The following is an 18,223-nucleotide window of genomic DNA, read 5'->3' on the forward strand; positions in this document are numbered from 1 at the left end:
CCGGGCGGTGTGTTTGGGATCATTGTCATGCTGAAAGACCCAGCCACGTTTCATCTTCAATGCCCTTGCTGATGGAAGGAGGTTTTCACTCAAAATCTCACGATACATGGCCCCATTCATTCTTTCCTTTACATGGATCAGTCGTCCTGGTCCCTTTGCAGAAAAACAGCCCCAAAGCATGAGGTTTCCACCCCCATGCTTCACAGTAGGTATGGTGTTCTTTGGATGCAACTCAGCATTCTTTGTCCTCCAAGCACGACGAGTTGAGTTTTTATCAAAAAGTTATATTTTGGTTTCATCTGACCATATGACATTCTCCCAATCCTCTTCTGGATCATCCAAATGCACTCTAGCAAACTTCAGACGGGCCTGGACATGTACTGGCTTAAGCAGGGGGACACGTCTGGCACTGCAGGATTTGAGTCCCTGGCGGCGTAGTGTGTTACTGATGGTAGGCTTTGTTACTTTGGTCCCAGCTCGCTGCAGGTCATTCACTAGGTCCCCCCGTGTGGTTCTGGGATTTTTGCTCACCGTTCTTGTGATCATTTTGACCCCACGGGGTGAGATCTTGCGTGGAGCCCCAGATCGAGGGAGATTATCAGTGGTCTTGTATGTCTTCCATTTCCTAATAATTGCTCCCACAGTTGATTTCTTCAAACCAAGCTGCTTACCTATTGCAGATTCAGTCTTCCCAGCCTGGTGCAGGTCTACAATTTTGTTTCTGGTGTCCTTTGACAGCTCTTTGGTCTTGGCCATAGTGGAGTTTGGAGTGTGACTGTTTGAGGTTGTGGACAGGTGTCTTTTATACTGATAACAAGTTCAAACAGGTGCCATTAATACAGGTAACGAGTGGAGGACAGAGGAGCCTCTTAAAGAAGAAGTTACAGGTCTGTGAGAGCCAGAAATCTTGCTTGTTTGTAGGTGACCAAATACTTATTTTCCACCATAATTTGCAAATAAATTCATTAAAAATCCTACAATGTGATTTTCTGGAAAAAATTCTCAATTTGTCTGTCATAGTTGACATGTAACTATGATGAAAATTACAGGCCTCTCATCTTTTTAAGTGGGAGAACTTGCACAATTGGTGGCTGACTAAATAGCTTTTTCCCCCACTGTATATTATCCTTTGGGGCTTAGAGAAGTCCTCTAAATAAGGCAGGTTTAGTCATGCTCTGATAAGACACTATATCCAATTTGTAAGTCGCTCTGGATAAGAGCGTCTGCTAAATGACGTAAATGTATATCTTCAGCAAAGTTGTTGGGAAAATAGATGCATCTATCATGCTGGTATTGTTGCAAAGCTGCAGACTTCAATGCCTCCTTGTGGACAACTCATTAAGAGAAACCTGCTGAAGGCGCAGAGCTGTCAAACACCGTATAATTCCTAGTTTTCCTACCATTCAAGAACCGCGTTGAAAATCTAAAGGCAAATAGTTAATCAATCATGATGCCTCATAACAGCAATGGATCTGAACATCTCTTAGCATCAAATCGGAGTGGAAATTTTATTTTCAAAATTGATCATTACACAACTGTGGGAAGGAGAAGCAATTACAATTTTAAAAGAAACGTGTCATGTTTTACAATACACTGTCCAAAAATCAGTCTGTACATCTAAGAAATGCAAAAATAAACTTGCACAAGTCAATAAATGAACCAAGGGTAAACAAAACTAAAAAACATAAAACGTTTAACTACGACTTGAATGAAACTGCACCAGAGTATTTCAAAAGCAGTTCTATAACCATTTATAATATGGAATCATAAATTAAAAATTTCATTTAAAAAAATCAAATCCTGCATCAGAGCGAACATTTTAATTGCTTTCTTTCAGTAGGGTCGGTCTCTGCGTTCCTGGCGATGGTCCCTATGAGAGGAAAAACAGTAATTTAGTGTCTAACGAACATACATTAAGTAAGCAAATAATATTTGAGTATGATGAAAGCAGTCCAACATATCCCCTTACCTCATATCCATCTTGCCTGGGGGCCCTCCCATTCCTCCTCTCCCCATTCCTCTTCCTCTGTCCATCGGTGGTCCTCCCCTGCTACCCCCTCGGAATCCCCCTCGGTCCATTCCACCACGCCCTCTGAAGCCACCGCCACGATCACCTCCCCATCCTCCACGGAAGCCTCCAGGACCACCGGGCCCTCCTGGTCCGCCACGGTCCATCCCTCTGCCCCCACGCATCCCCATGCCACCCCTGCCTCGCTCACCACCTGAACAAAACCACACAAGGCCCAGTTAAGCTTGCCACCACAGACTATTGTAGACATACATCATATGCTACAGTGTAGATCGCTGTGATATAATTTGGGCTGCTGGTAATGATAGTACCAGGAAAGTCCAAACGTCAAAGACTACTTTGAACTTCATATCATGGAGTACTTCACAGGGAGGGAAACACAAGTGGCATTCCAAGTGAACACAGAACAAGCCCCTCCAATGCCAAAGCTTTCCATTACAGTAAGCTGACTGCTGCACATGGATGATTTCATGTTTCCCCCAGAGTTGACACTAATCAAGTACAACCGCTAAGCATGGACCCCGAAGTCAAGGTGATAAACCTGTTTGTTTGATTTGGCTGTTTACATTTCAAGCATTAAAATATGTGAAATAGGGAAGGTAAATCAGCCCTTGTTGCTCAAATAACACTTTGTTATAATGATTCCTGTCTAGAGTTATGAACCAGGCCCTGATAATAGTGCTGCTGTGCCGGTGAGAGCCATACCTGAAGGGGGCCCAAAGCCCTCTGGTTTGGGAGCTTTGCACTGGTTACACTCCATCCTCCAGGAAAAGTTCTGGTTGCCACAGCCCCTGAGAAGGACAACCATTCAGTCAGTACGTGTTACACACAAAAAAAACGGGAAAGTTAATTTTTAAAAGGGGAAAGGGAAAACCCTTTTTCTTGAGAGGTACTTACTGGCTGGGGCACTCCCAGTCTCCAGCTCTCTGCTGTATGTTGCCACCTGGGCCCCCTGGCCCACCTCTGCCCATGCCACGTGGTCCCCCTCGTGGGACAAAACCTCCACGCTCTCCTCCACGGCCCATCATGCCTAATAACACACACACCAGCGGTTGTTTCAATATTTCACTTCATGGTCATGGCAATGTCGGACAACTTATACTTTCTTGTTCAAAATTGAAAATGTAAGTCTCACAAAGAAACAGTTGTACATTTACCTCCAGGTCCTCCACGGCCCATCATGTCACCCCTCATGGGCATGCCCCCTCTCATCCCACCCATCATGGGCTTACGGCGAGCCATGGACACCTTCAGCCTCTTGCCCTGGTACTCTTTCCCTGTGGAGATCATGAACAGAAGGAAACAGGAATAAATAGAAATGGAGAGAGAAGTGAGTTACTGGTCATTTCTTGTATTCTAAAGTGCATTTATGCATTAATCTGGACAGTTCAAGGGTAGCATCAGAGAGTAGGCTGATGCAGGTTTAAAAGGGCGAGTGACACCAACCATCGAAGAACTCCACAGCAGCTTTGGCACAGAGGGGCTCCTCGTAGGACAGAGTGGCGTCTCCCTTAGGCTTCCCTGAATCATTGTCTGTGTAGATGTTGATGGCAGGCTTGCCCAACCTCCGGTTCATCTGAACAATAACAGGAATTAAAAATCACTCAAAGGTCAAACTACCACACTGTTGACAGCTATATGCAGTTGCCAATTTTTGATAGCATTTCTAAAACTGTTCAAACCTCCAATTAAATGAGAATACAAGAGATTAGCACTGGCCCTAAATAAAAGCATTATTTGGGAAAGACTAAAGGAATGCAGTGTTTCCCCTATTTATTTATGCCGTGGTGGAAACGGTCGCAAAAGGGGTTGAATCTGTCCGGAATTGGCAGCAGAGAAAAAAAGTGTGCTGTTACTCAGACAATTTCCTGCAATTCTATACATTTTTCCATGGAGCTGAGAGAATTTTGTAGTGTGAAAGCTAATTTCCTGCAATTCTACGCATTTTGCTTAAATATTATAACATCAAATGGGGACCCCAAATCAGGGCCCCTGGGCATGTACCTTGCGTCAGTAATCCAGACATGCCCAAAATAATCCTAAATTCATTTTTTTCTGAAATTTTTGCTTCTCCCTGGCTGTCTTTTATTTTGATGATTTCTAGTTTTTTTTTTTTAAATTAATAAAAGAATTCATACATATATACACTGCTCAAAAAAATTAAGGGAACACTAAAATAACACATCCTAGATATGAATGAATGAAATAATCTTATTAAATACTTTTTTCTTTACATAGTTGAATGTGCTGACAAAAATCACAATTATCAATGGAAATCAAATGTATCAACCCATGGAGGTCTGGATTTGGAGTCACACTCAAAATTAAAAGTGGAAAACCACACTACAGGCTGATCCAACTTTGATGTAATGTCCTTAAAACAAGTCAAAATGAGGCTCAGTAGTGTGTGTGGCCTCCACGTGTCTGTATGACCTCCCTACAACGCCTGGGCATGCTCCTGATAAGCCCTACAACTCCTGGACAGTCTGTGGTGCAACGTGGCGTTGGTGGATGGAGCGAGACATGTCCCAGATGTGCTCAATTGGATTCAGGTCTGGGGAACGGGCGGGCCAGTCCATAGCATCAATGCCTTCCTCTTGCAGGAACTGCTGACACACTCCAGCCACATGAGGTCTAGCATTGTCTTGCATTAGGAGGAACCCAGGGCCAACCGCACCAGCATATGGTCTCACAAGGGGTCTGAGGATGTCATCTCGGTAACTAATGGCAGTCAGGCTACCTCTGGCGAGCACATGGAGGGCTGTGCGGCCCCCCAAAGAAATGCCACCCCACACCATGACTGACCCACCGATGCTGGAGGATGTTGCAGGCAGCAGAACGTTCTCCACGGCGTCTCCAGACTCTGTCACGTGTGCTCAGTGTGAACCTGTTTCATCTGTGAAGAGTACAGGGCGCCAGTGGCGAATTTGCCAATCCTGGTGTTCTCTGGCAAATGCCAAACATCCTGCACGGTGTTGGGCTGTAAGCACAACCCCCACCTGTGGACGTCAGGCCCTCATACCACCCTCATGGAGTCTGTTTCTGACCGTTTGAGCAGACACATGCACATTTGTGGCCTGCTGGAGGTCATTTTGCAGGGCTCTGTCAGTGCTCCTCCTGCTCCTCCTTGCACAAAGGCGGAGGTAGCGGTCCTGCTGCTGGGTTGTTGCCCTCCTACGGCCTCCTCCACGTCTCCTGATGTACTGGCCTGTCTCCTGGTAGCGCCTCCATGCTCTGGACACTACGCTGACAGACACAGCAAACCTTGCCACAGCTCGCATTGATGTGCCATCCTGGATGAGCTGCACTACCTGAGCCACTTGTGTGGGTTGTAGACTCCATCTCATGCTACCACTAGAGTGAAAGCACCGCCAGCATTCAAAAGTGACCAAAACATCAGCCAGGAAGCATAGGAACTGAGAAGTGGTCTGTGGTCACCACCTGCAGAACCACTCCTAATTGCCTATAATTTCCACCTGTTGTCTATTCCATTTGCACAACAGCATGTGAAATGTATTGTCAATCAGTGTTGCTTCCTAAGTGGACAGTTTGATTTCACAGAAGTGTGATTGACTTGGAGTTACATTGTGTTGTTTAAGTGTTCCCTTTATTTTTTTGAGCAGTAATATATATATATATATATATATATACATACACACACACATACATACACACACACACACACACAATACCTGTCAAACGTTTGGACACACCTACAGATTCAAGGGTTTTTCTTTCTTTTTACATTGTAGAATAATAGGGAAGACCAAAACTATGAAATAACACATATGGAATAATGTAGTAACCAAAAACTATTAAATCAAAATATATTTTATATTTGAGATTCTTCAAATAGCCACCCGCTGCACACTCTAGGAATTCTCTCAACCAGCTTCATGAGGTAGTTACCTGGAATGCATTTCAATTAACTGGTGTGCCTTAAAAAGTTAATTTGTGGAATTTCTTTCCTTCTTAATGCGTTTGAGCCAATCAGTTGTATTGTGTATACAGAAGATGGTATATTACCAAATAGGGCTAAGTCCATATTATGGCAAGAACAGTTCAAATAAGCAAAGAGAAACGACAGTCCATTACTTTAAGACATGAAGGTCAGTCAATACGGAACATTAAGAGTGCAGTCGCGAAAACCATCCAGCGCTATGATGAAACTGGCTCTCACAGCCACAGGAATGGAAGACCCAGAGTTACCTCTACTGCAGAGGATACATTTATTAGTTAGCAGCCTCAGAAATTGCAGCCCAAATAAATGCTTCAGAGTTCAAGCCACAGACACATCAACTTCAACTGTTCAGAGGGGACTGCGTGAATCAGGCCTTCATGGTCAAATTGCTGCAAAGAAACCACACCAATAAGAAAAAGAGACCTGCATGGGCCAAGAAACACAAGCAATGGACATTAGACCGGTGGGCATTTGTCCTTTGGTCTGATGAGTCCAAATTAGATTTTTGGTTCCAACCTCTGTGTCTTTGTAAGATGCAGTGTGGGTGAACGGATGATCTCCGCATGTGTAAAGCATTGCGGAGGTGTTATGGTGTGGGGGTGCTTTGCTGGTGACACTGTCTGTGATTTATTTAGAATTCAAGGCACACAACCAGCATGGCTACCACAGCGATACGCCATCCCATCTGGTTTGGGCTTATTGGGACTATAATTTATTTTTCAACAGGACAATGAGAATGCCAAGAGTGTGCAAAGCTGTCATCAAGGTAAAGGGTGGCTATTTGAAGAATCTCAAATATATTTTGATTTGTTTAGCACTTTTTTGGTTACTACATGTTTCCATAGGTGTTATTTCAGGTGTGATGTCTTCACTATTATTCTACAATGTAGAAAATAGTACAAATAAAGAAAAACCCTTGAGTAGGTGTCCAAACTTTTGACTGGTTGTGTGTGTGTATATAAACAAGTGTATTATATTTTCTACATACATTGTCTGGGTTTCGTCATTGTAGTTTACACCGAGTGGTTTTCCATACCAAATTATTACTTTTTAAATGAAAAAATGTGGGTGTGGTTTTCATTTATTAGGATCCCCATTAGCCGACAGCTAGTCTTACTGGGGTCTGAACACAAAAAATGACATTACAGACAAAAGACTTCACATATGTTTAAAAACATGAACATGTAGTGTGCATACTGTACACATACAGTACGTCAGTACATACACACAAGTATGGGGGAGAGGCGTTGTGCCGTGATGTGTTGCTCTATTTGTTTTTTGAAACCAGGTTTGCTGTTTCCTAGCGCTATATAAGATGGAAGGGAGTTCCATGCACTCATGGCTCTGTATAATACGATACATTTCCTTGAATTTGTTCTGGACCTGGGGACTGTGAAAAGAACCCTGGTGGCATGTCTGGTGGGGTAAGTGTGTGTAAGTTGACTATGCAAACAATTTGGAATTTTAAAAACAAATGTTTGTGGCAAGAATTTAGCAGTTGCGGTGCACCGCTGCTAGATGAATACAGTGGAAACACTGGAATGCATTAGACCTAATACAGGTTTAAATTATTTAGTTTCAGAGCATATCCTCACCCTTATAGGTCCAGGGTGTTTGAAGAAAATCGCCATCTCCTCCAGAGTTGCGCTTTCCGTGAGTCCTGTGATGTAGATGGTGCTGTTCTCAGAGTCATCCTGCTCCTCAGGGCGCCCTGAACAGAAAGAACTACTGTTAAAAACAAGCCTGAACACAGCCATTACACTGTCATGTCAGATTCATAGCATAATCCATTAGGCGAAGCCACTTCAAGATCAATGCAACAAAAGGATTTCAGGTGGATGCAATACTGCCAAATCAGTAAGATAAATGCTGAAAGGTTCTGTGATGGTCAGTTAGTGTCTACTTACCCATGTCACGCTCCGCCCCATTGTTCATGGGTCCTGTTGTCCATTAGGCAAGGGAGAGAAAAAGGCAAAGAAAAGTCAGTTTGTGCCACTCAAGTCCACTGCTGAAGAGAATTTGAAGTGATAACCCAGACACACTCCTCCAAAACACAGGTGTCAGACATTTTGGAAAATTGAAAATGGTACTTTGTGGTAAACCATGTTTCCCCTCTTAAGTGGAAGATACACTCAGTGACCAGTTTATTAGGAGTCCACCCCGTTCACGAAAATGGTTTGCTCCTACAGACAGTGAGTCACATGGCCGTAGCTTGCTATATAAAGCAAGCAGACAGGCATTGAAACATTCAGTTACTGTTCGATGGAACTTTAGAATGGGCAAAACGAGTGACCTAAGAGACTTTGAGCCTGGTATGATCATAGGTGCCACGTGCACCGGTTCCAGTATCGCAGAAACGGCCGGCATACTGGGCTTTTCACGCACGACAATGTCTAGGGTTTACCGAGAATGGTGTGACAAACAAAAAACATTGTTGGCGGCAGTCCTGTGGCGAAAACAGCTCGTTGAGGTCGAAGGAGAATGGCAAGAATTATGCAAGCTAACAGGCGGGCCGCAAATAACGGTGCAATACAACAGTGGTGTGCAGAAAGGCATCTCAGAACACACAACTAGTCGGTCCTTGCCACGGTTGGGCTATTGCAACAGACGACCACACCAGGGTTCCACTCCCATCAGCTAAAAACAAGAAGCTTCTCCAGTGGGTACGCCATCCCCAAAACTGGACAATTGAGGAGTGGAAAAACATTGCCAGGTCTGACGAAACCCAGTTCCTGTTGCATCATGCTGATGGCAGAGTCAGGATTTGGTGTAATCAGCATGAGTCCATGGCCCCATCCTGCCTGGTGTCAATGGTGTGGGGAATGTTTTCCTGGCACACGTTAGGTCCCTTGATACCAACTGAGCAACGTTTCCATGCCCCGAAGAATTCAGGTATTTCTGGAGGCAAAGGGGGGTCCGACCCAGTACTAGATGGGTGTAGCTAATAAACTGGCAACTGAGTGTATATTGATAATGATGTAAAATAAAACCTGACCCTTTCGTATATAAAAATGTGTGCCATAAGAAAAGTTCGTATGACACCACAGATAGTTCCAAAAAATACCAGGGGTTTGGCTCCATGAAATTGTAAATGCAAAACCATTTTTCAAAACCAGACACGTTTCTTAGCAGCAGTTATTTGTCATTAACTTGTCGTCATTGTAAAATAAGAGTACCTTGCTTTTCAAGGTTACCTTAAGCAGTGAGTGATGAACCAAAATGAGTTAAAAGTACCCCTTTCCAAACAGTTGTCTCAGACATTTAAACTGGATCCCCCTCTATTTCCATCCATCCTAATAGTCACATGTATGTATGTATGTATGTATATATACACATATTTGGCTACCCAAAAAACGCTACACACACCAATGTAATGTAAGGGCTTAGGTAAATGCTCAGAGCGTACATGCTCTAATAGGTAAAGGTCTGGAGTGGACTAGCCAGTGTAATACTCGTTAACTTACCACCAGGCTTATTGAAGCCACCTCTGTCTCCGGCGACGCTATGGGGGAATAAATGGAGATATGAAGTCGATTTCCCTTTTAACAGCCACTTCCATGTTTGGAGCCTCGTGGCTCGTTTGGTGAGGTTGACGGACACAGTTCTGACTAGCTCATTTAACAACCCCCAACATGCCTTTACAGTCTATGCAATCCAGTTAATTGGGAATTAAGGTATTAACAGCAACTACGTGGCATGATTCCTTTACTAAATGGCTTCTTAATGACAGCATTCGATAGCAGATACTGGCTAGTTTGGAGCTAGCCAAGGGGTGTTAAATCTCAGTTACGTTTGGGAAATATGGGACAGAATCCCAGGTATTTGTTACAAAGGAAAATGATTTCAGATGCATTCCATATGTAGACAAAAAGGCTAAATGTCTAGCCTGAAGATAATACAATGCTGACGAGAGAACTTACATTTAAATATGTGGAAGGCTCTAGAGCATTATGTCCACTTTACAGTTGAAGCAAACAGCTATACAAGTAAAGTAAAGAAAAATGATTTTAAATTGTCAAATGCAGTGGATCTGAAATATTACAAACAGGTGATAGTCACCTTTGAAATTGAAACAAACAAAAAAACACCATCCATGTACATTATTTTACAAAGACGAATTGAAGTTACACAATTCTAATAAATACAGAATTTAATTTGACCAAGTTACAATGTTCAGAGGTAAAAGTAATAAGTTACATTTGTATAGTATAATAATAATTTTAGAGTTTCCCAGCACGCTTTAGACACCACAATCCTCATCTCTTGGATTTAAGGCAGAACCCGAATCTCTGTGGTTTAACCCCTTTGTTGTTTAAGATGCTGGCTTTATTGAGTACAGGTACTTAATAGAATATAGCTGGGTTTACATGGCTCTCACTGTGTTACCTGTAGCGTAAATGTGACAAAGCATGTTAAAAAAAGTTGTTCATTTGATTAAACAAAACATTTGTAATCCAAACCACATTTCAAAAACACACACATAAGGGGGTGGTTTTCCAGACACAGATTAAGCCTAGTCCAAAGAGTAAAAAGCATTCCCAGCATTCTTTTCAGGAGACTAGGCTTAATCGGAGTCTGGGAAAGCAGTCCCAAAACATTTTGCCCAAAATGCTATCCTGTATGAAAGTAAATGCATGCATGAGTTACATATGTATGACAAATGCTACATTTGACTACTTTAAGCAATGTCAACTGAGAGCTAGGGTTGCGATATACTTTCAACTTTAAAAACAGGACTAATTCAATAACATTATCTAATTGAGGCTAAGAAATGTAATTAATGAAATATTGTGCTGTTGGCAGAGCAGTATTATTTACTTTGATGATCATTTTATGGCAAACACACAGCCATGTACTGAATAACCTATTAATGTAATATAAGCCTATGGGCAAAACACAATTGAACATGATAGGAGTCTGGTGTGACCTAGTGAACAACCCTTTTTTTATTGTTACAGGGATATTACCTTGAGCTGTCTGATACTCAAATGGAATCAACCTTGACTCAAACTCTAGAGGTCCTATCATAATGCCCAGAAAGCTTTAACCAAACATGAAAGGCTACAGGTGGCAAGTACGGTACCAACAACCTATAAGGGGGATAACTTTAGTTCTGCATGGATGTGCCCTGAAGAAATGTACTTCATTGGGTTTCCAGAAAAAAACTCAAACGTGCATCGACCTCAACTTAATATGAAAAAAAATTGTGTTGGTATAAGCAATCAATGCATCTTGCTTATTAAACAACAAGTTATTTTAAAAGTTCGGCCCCAGGGGGGGTCGTGAGCCAAAAAGGGTCCCCTAAATGGCCAAATTACCTAATTGGACAGAAAGGGGCACACCTCTCAATATCAATGAGAAAAAAGCTTGTCTTTTATTGCAAAGGTTTGCTAGCTTAAAGATTATTTTGTGGTTTCATGAGGCAAGTCATTGATGAATCTGAAATAATACCTTTATATAAACAATAGTCAACACAAGCCAAAATGTGAGGTTATCAGTTAACTAAACTTCCATAGTGCATACTCAAAGTGTACCTCCTGGGTCAGCTTTTTAAAAGGAAAACCAGAGGACGGATTAAACACCCATGAAAATGGTACCTTCTTAAACCATCTTAAAAATGTAATTAACCTCAAAGCAATCATTTAAAAAGGTGAGGTGAGCCCACCTAATGATTGAAACCTGCAGCAGTGACCCTGTGAAGCCTTGTGAATAGATGGACCATAATCAATGCTATGGATGATATACATCTGTGTTGCTGCGGTACAGCAACAAAGGATATCTGATTGAATAGTTTAGAAGTCCAGCTCTCTGTTCACACGTCAGTCCCAGCTCTTTGATTCATGAAAACATATTCCCTTCTTACCTTTGGCCACTATGGCAGGGCTGAGAGTTAGTACCCATTCATGGAGGGTCCCTTGATTTAACTTTTAGGTAGGCATTAGATCTTTAAATTTTACACGAAAGTGAACAACAGTTTGACTTTCCCCACTAATAAGTTAGATGTCTGTTATCCTTTTGTAGGGTTATAACTCGGGACCCACTTATGTTTTAGGGAAACTTCAGACTCAGCCCTGCTCAGCCTGGACGCAGCACTTGTGAGAGTGGATGGAGGTTAAATTAAGCAATAAGGAGAGTCACTTACCCCATGCCTCCACGGCCCATGCCCCCACGGCCCCGGCCACCGTGCATCATGCCGCCCCTGTCATAGCCATCCCTGGGAGGCCCACGGCTCTCCCCTGACCCTGGGAACCCAGCAGGCTCAGAGCCAGAATAGCCAGAGCTGCCTCTGCCCTCCTGTCCATAGTTATCTACAGAATAGCATAACAACAAGGTTAGGGGAAAAGGAGGGAACATCACATGACTATAACTAGTAGGTAGGCATATTGCAATGATGGTGTAGGTGTTAAAATAACAGGAGACTGCTGCTCTTACTGTAATGGCTTGACTGGTTGTAACCACTTTGAGGTCCACTCTGTTGTCCATACTGGCTGGCTGCAGGCTGCCCATAGGAGCCCGAGGCCTGAGGGGGATAGCCCGCAGCAGGAGTCTGTTGCTGCGGTGGGGGCTGCTGCTGGTATCCACTCTGCTGCTGCCCATAGCCTCCCTGCTGGGCCTGGTACCCACTCTGCGGCGCGGCATATCCACCTGGCTGGGAGTAGCTGCTCTGGCTGTAGCCAGCGGGCTGGCTGCTGGCACTGTAACTAAAGTGATTAGGGACAGGCAGGGATTGAACGAGTCAAAGAGTGCTACACAACTCTCTCTACACAGTAGATGGTTCTTATAGGTTGACAGCTGCAACTTGTCTACTACTGAAAATAAACTATCAACAAAATATTGTGTAACATTCACTGCATCACTACCTCCATTACACCCAGACGGATATACTACAAAGCCAAATCAATGAGTTAGCCAGCTAACTTTGATAAGCAACCAGAAATAACTATTGATTTTATGATTATCAAAAATAGCTCAACTTAGAACGTATTTTAGTTTGTTAAATCAAATTAGACCATGCCCATTTCAAGCTTACCTTTCTACAAAATAAAAAGTTATACAAATAGGCAAGTTAGCTGGCTAACTCCTTGATCCTGCTTTGTAGTGTACCCCTCATGTCCTAATGTAACACTAGTACCCCTCATGTCCTAATGTACCACTAGTTAGCCTACCTCTGAGGTGCAGTGGAGGCAGGCTGCTGGCTGTAGCCAGCGTAGGCAGACTGGGCTGCATAGCCTGGCTGGGACGCATAGGATGGCTGAGAGGCAGCGGGAGCAGCAGCAGCAGCACTTTCATATCCACTGGCTCCATAGCCCGCAGCGGGCTGGGAGTAGCCATGGGCACTGGGCTGGGCAGCAGGGTACCCAGCTGTGGACAAAAGAGGAGATGGTTTAACTAAAACCAAAAAAAAGGTTTAGATGGATAATTCCAGGTACACACTGTTGGGATTTTAGACCAGAGGCTGAACTACACAAATGAACGAAGCAATCGGTTGCTTATTTGGATTACTCTATACCACTCTGGAGGAAAACTGATGAAGAATATTATGGCAAAGAAGAATACCATTGTGTGATTAAAAGTATTAGAATAAGTGTTAGATATTGTTAGATTAATAATATTATGAAGGGACTATCGTCTTGTATCACTAACATGTCTGTTACAATCATGATTCAGGATGAGTACATACGATGAGAAAGAAATGTAGCATGTCCCGGGTTCAACTAGTCTACTCACTACATAGGATTCTAAATACTGTATATTATATGGATCAATCCATCAAGCCATTGAATACTTTGCCTAAATGTCATGAAATGGATGGAGATGCATGAAAAAAAGGAATTGTGTCAAACCTGTTTTATTCCCAGCTGGAACGTGATAGCAATAGAGGAGAAAATGTTCACATTACACATGGTGAATGGTTAGAGGCATTTGATGGAGAATTCTCACTCCCTTCCCCAAAAAATACAGTTGGCCAAACATTTTGGTCCCTCTGAACTGACCTGATGCTGGTTGCCCATAGGAGGAACCATACTGCTGCTGTGCATAGCCGCCAGCAGAGGGTGCTGCCTGAGGGTAACCGGTCTCAGCTGCAGCTGGTTGGGCATAGGACCCATATGCTTGCTGGCTATAACCCTGCTGAAATACAGAAGGCCATAAGATATTAGTCTATAGAAGAATAAGTACCTTGTGAAAGCAGACAAGAACTGCAAAAATCTCTGAAGCTGGAGACTCTTATCTCCCTCACTAACTTTAAGCATCAGTTGTCAGAGCACCTTACCTTACACTGCACCTGTTCACAGCCCTTCTGAAATTAGCCCACCCAACTACCTCATCCCCATATTGTTATTTATTTTGCAACCCAGTATCTCTATTTGCACATCTATCATTCCAGTGTTAATACTAATTGTAATTATTTTGCACTATGGCCTATTTATTGCCTTACCTCCATAACTTGCTACATTTGCACACACTGTATATATATTTTCTGTGGTATTTTTGACTTTGTTTTGTTTACCCCCATATGCAACTGTGTTGTTTTTAAATCGCACTGCTTTGCTTTATCTTGGCAAGGTCGCAGTTGTAAATGAGAACTTGTTCTCAACTGGCTTACCTGGTTAAATAAAAGGTGAAATAAAAAAAAATAAAAAAAGTTTCCTGTGCTTTAGGTCAAGCTGTATGTAAACATGTCATGAGATCAGGGCATAATGTGGGTCACTGACCATTATTCCAGTTTGAGTAATTTATAAATGGACTTCTAATAACACTCACCTGGGCAGATTGTCCATAGGCCTGTGAGGGCTGAGCAGCATAGGATCCATACCTGCAGAGACACAAGAGCATTCATTCAGTACTCATCTCTGATGTTGGTGTCTAATTACACAAACACTCGTCCTGGTAGCACAAAACACATGTAGAAAGACTTACCCCTGCTGGGCACTGGCCTGGTTGTAGGAACTGTAATCTTTAAAAGAAAATGACAAAATAAATGACTAGTCTAGGCCTAACTTTCAAAAACAGTCCTAGTATCACATTCAGTTTTGGACTCATGAGAAGCAACTGCTCATGTTCACTCGACAATAATATTGTGTAAACCTTTGGCATTGCCAACCATGGCACACAATGGAAAGTATTTCAAGTTCAACAGACCTTGAAAAAAGACAAAGCATTCCTGCTATTCACTCTTAAGTAAGGTCCGACTAGAGGCCGTTGTTTGCCGACGTTGTGTTGTGGGGGACATCCCCGCCTTTGCGTGCATAACTACGGTAGTTAACGTTAGCTGGCTCATGTTAGTTAACTTTTTGTGGTTTAACTAGCCACACGTTTCAATTTGCAGACAAAGAAACAACGATGTGTGGCTAGATTAGCAAGGCCGCATGACCAACGGAAATGCATACACACAGGCACGAATTAACAAAGCAGATATACGTGCGTGGTGAATTTGCACCCCTCGGCGCCGCATCGTGGCTAGTTAGGGCCTACTGCCCTAAATTCTAGCTAAGCTAGCTACTATAGAAAACTGGTCAATTCCCCAAACGGGTCAATTTGGATGGCTAGCTACTACTACTAGCTAGCTTAGTAGCTAGCTACCGACTACTGTACATATTTAAATGTTCGCATTAGACTAGAATATTGGATTATAAAATTGATGTAACTATGCAGAAATACATTTACTTTCTTTCGATATGCAACAATAGCTAATGGATTCGTGCAAAATTAGAAAATAAAAGACCGTGACCGAAACCCACCAGGAGCTGACGCCATCTTCGTTTCTTCGTTTAGTCTCGTTGTTCTTTTTCCCAACCCAGTTAAGCCAAAACCACGCCCCGTTTTTCAGAGGGGCGTTCTACAACGCTTTGAGCGCTCTCCAAGTCCGGAAGTGAATATCACGTAGCGCGAAATTTCTGTCACTGATTAATAACATTTGCACTTGTATTTCAAGATTGAAAAATATTTAAATCACTGATTAATAACATTTGCCTAAATCCTTAATACATACATATTTTTTCTATACCGTTTGGTTAGATAATGGTGCATGCGCGTAAACGAATAGATGAGCGTCTCTGGCAAAGATTTTCGGTAAGCGCTATTCTGGATCCTTGGGATGTCCCTACCCTAAACCGTAACCTTAACCATAACAATAACACTTACCTAGCCTTAACCGTTACCTTAAAGACGCAATTTGCAGAAACCGCTCCGGTTGCTAAAATTCTAATAGTTCGCCCTCAACGTGATCAAGACAAAGGAGATGATCGTGGACTACAGGAAAAGGAGGGCGGAGCAGGCCTCCATTCTCATCGATGGGGCTGTATTGGAGCAGGTTGAGAGCTTCAAGTTCCTTGGTGTCCACAACACCAACAAACTATCATGGTCCAAACACACCAAGACAGTCGTGAAGAGGGCACGACAACGCCTATTCCCCCTCAGGAGACTGAAAAGATTTGGCATGGGTCCTCAGATCCTCAAAAAGTTATACAGCTACACCATCGAGAGCATCCTGACTGGTTGCATCCCCGCCTGGTATGGCAACTGCTCGGCCTCTGACCGCAAGGCGCTACAGAGGGTTGTGCGTACGGCCCAGTACATCACTGGGGCCAAGCTTCCTGCCATACAGGACCTCTACAGTCGTGGTCAAAAGTTTTGAGAATGACATAAATATTAATTTTCACAAAGTCTGCTGCCTCAGTTTTTATGATGGCAATTTGCATTTACTCCAGAATGTTATGAAGAGTGATCAGATGAATTGCAATTAATTGCAAAGTCCCTCTTTGCCATGAAAATGAACTTAATCCAAGAAAAACATTTCCACTGCATTTCAGCCCTGCCACAAAAGGACCAGCTGACATCATGTCAGTGATTTTCTCGTTAACACAGGTGAGAGTGTTGACGAGGACAAGGCTGGAGATCACTCTGTCATGCTGATTGAGTTAGAATAACAGACTGGAAGCTTTAAAAGAAGGGTGGTGCTTGAAATCATTGTTCTTCCTCTGTTAACCATGGTTACCTGCAAGGAAACACGTGCCGTCATCATTGCTTTCCACAAAAAGTGCCTCACAGGCAAGGATATTGCTGCTAGTAAGATTGCACCTAAATCAACCATTTATCGGATCATCAAGAACTTCAAGGAGAGAGGTTCAATTGTTGTGAAGAAGGCTTCAGGGTGCCCAAGAAAGTCCAGCAAGCGCCAGGACCGTCTCCTAAAGTTGATTCAGCTGCGGGATCGGGCCACCACCATTGCAGAGCTTGCTCAGGAATGGCAGCAGGCAGGTGTGAGTGCATCTGCACGCACAGTGAGGCGAAGACTTTTGGAGGATGGCCTGGTGTCAAGAAGGGCAGCAAAGAAGCCACTTCTCTCCAGGAAAAACATCAGGGACAGACTGATATTCTGCAAAAGGTACAGGGATTGGATGGATGAGGACTGGGGTAAAGTCATTTTCTCTGATGAATCCCCTTTCCGATTGTTTGGGGCATCTGGAAAAAAGCTTGTCCGGAGAAGACAAGGTGAGCGCTACCATCAGTCCTGTGTCATGCCAACAGTAAAGCATCCTGAGACCATTCACGTGTGGGGTTGTTTCTCAGCCAAGGGAGTGGGCTCACTCACAATTTTGCCTCAGAGAGAAAAAAAAATCTGAGAGCAACTTCTCCCAACCATCCAAGAACAGTTTGGTGACGAACAATGCCTTTTCCAGTATGATGGAGCACCTTGCCATAAGGCAAAAGTGATAACTAAGTGGCTCTGGGAACAAAACATCAACATTTTGGGTCCATGGCCAGGAAACTCCCCAGACCTTAATCCCATTGAGAACTTGTGGTCAATCCTCAATAGGTGGGTGGACAAACAAAAACTCACAAACTCCAAGCATTGATTATGCAAGAATGGGCTGCCATCAGTCAGGATGTGGCCCTGGGTCAACACTGCAAATATTGACTCTTTGCATAAACTTAATGTAATTGCCAATAAAAGCCTTTGACACTTATGGAATGTTTGTAATTATACTTCAGTATACCATAGTAACATCTGACAAAAATATCTAAAAACACTGAAGCAGCAAACTTTGAAGACCAATACTTGTGACATTCTCAAAACATTTGACCACGACTAAAAATTGCCAAAGACTCCAGCCACCCTAGTCATAGTGTTCTCTATGCTACCACACGGCAAGCGGTACCGGAGCGCCAAGTCTAGGTCCAAAAGGTTTCTTAACAACTTCTACCCCCAAGCCATAAGCCTGCTGAACAGC

General features: G+C 43.1%; 1 protein-coding gene across 5 annotated transcripts; it reads right to left on the reverse strand.

The window, feature by feature from the left end:
- Positions 1–1,483: 1,483 nt before the first annotated feature.
- Positions 1,484–15,800, reverse strand: LOC121530965 (RNA-binding protein EWS). Of its 5 annotated transcripts, none has more exons than XM_041836383.1 (17): positions 15,731–15,800; positions 14,910–14,946; positions 14,754–14,805; positions 13,985–14,117; positions 13,835–13,849; positions 13,157–13,352; positions 12,423–12,691; positions 12,133–12,298; positions 9,455–9,492; positions 7,898–7,930; positions 7,586–7,701; positions 3,476–3,605; positions 3,187–3,306; positions 2,927–3,059; positions 2,735–2,820; positions 1,970–2,222; positions 1,484–1,870 (listed from the first exon to the last, which is right to left on the reverse strand). In XM_041836383.1, exons 1-17 carry the CDS (start codon positions 15,744–15,746, stop codon positions 1,834–1,836), a joined length of 1,830 nt encoding a protein of 609 aa, XP_041692317.1. In that variant the 5' UTR covers positions 15,747–15,800; the 3' UTR covers positions 1,484–1,833. The 5 variants fall into 5 exon arrangements, with proteins under 5 accessions (XP_041692317.1, XP_041692318.1, XP_041692316.1 ...); XM_041836384.1 differs by having other exon boundaries at positions 12,423–12,685; positions 13,985–14,120; XM_041836382.1 differs by having other exon boundaries at positions 13,985–14,120.
- Between the last annotated feature and the right edge of the window lie 2,423 nt (positions 15,801–18,223).

Source organism: Coregonus clupeaformis, chromosome 18, assembly GCF_020615455.1.
Source record: "Coregonus clupeaformis isolate EN_2021a chromosome 18, ASM2061545v1, whole genome shotgun sequence".
Taxonomy (NCBI): Eukaryota; Metazoa; Chordata; class Actinopteri; order Salmoniformes; family Salmonidae; genus Coregonus; species Coregonus clupeaformis.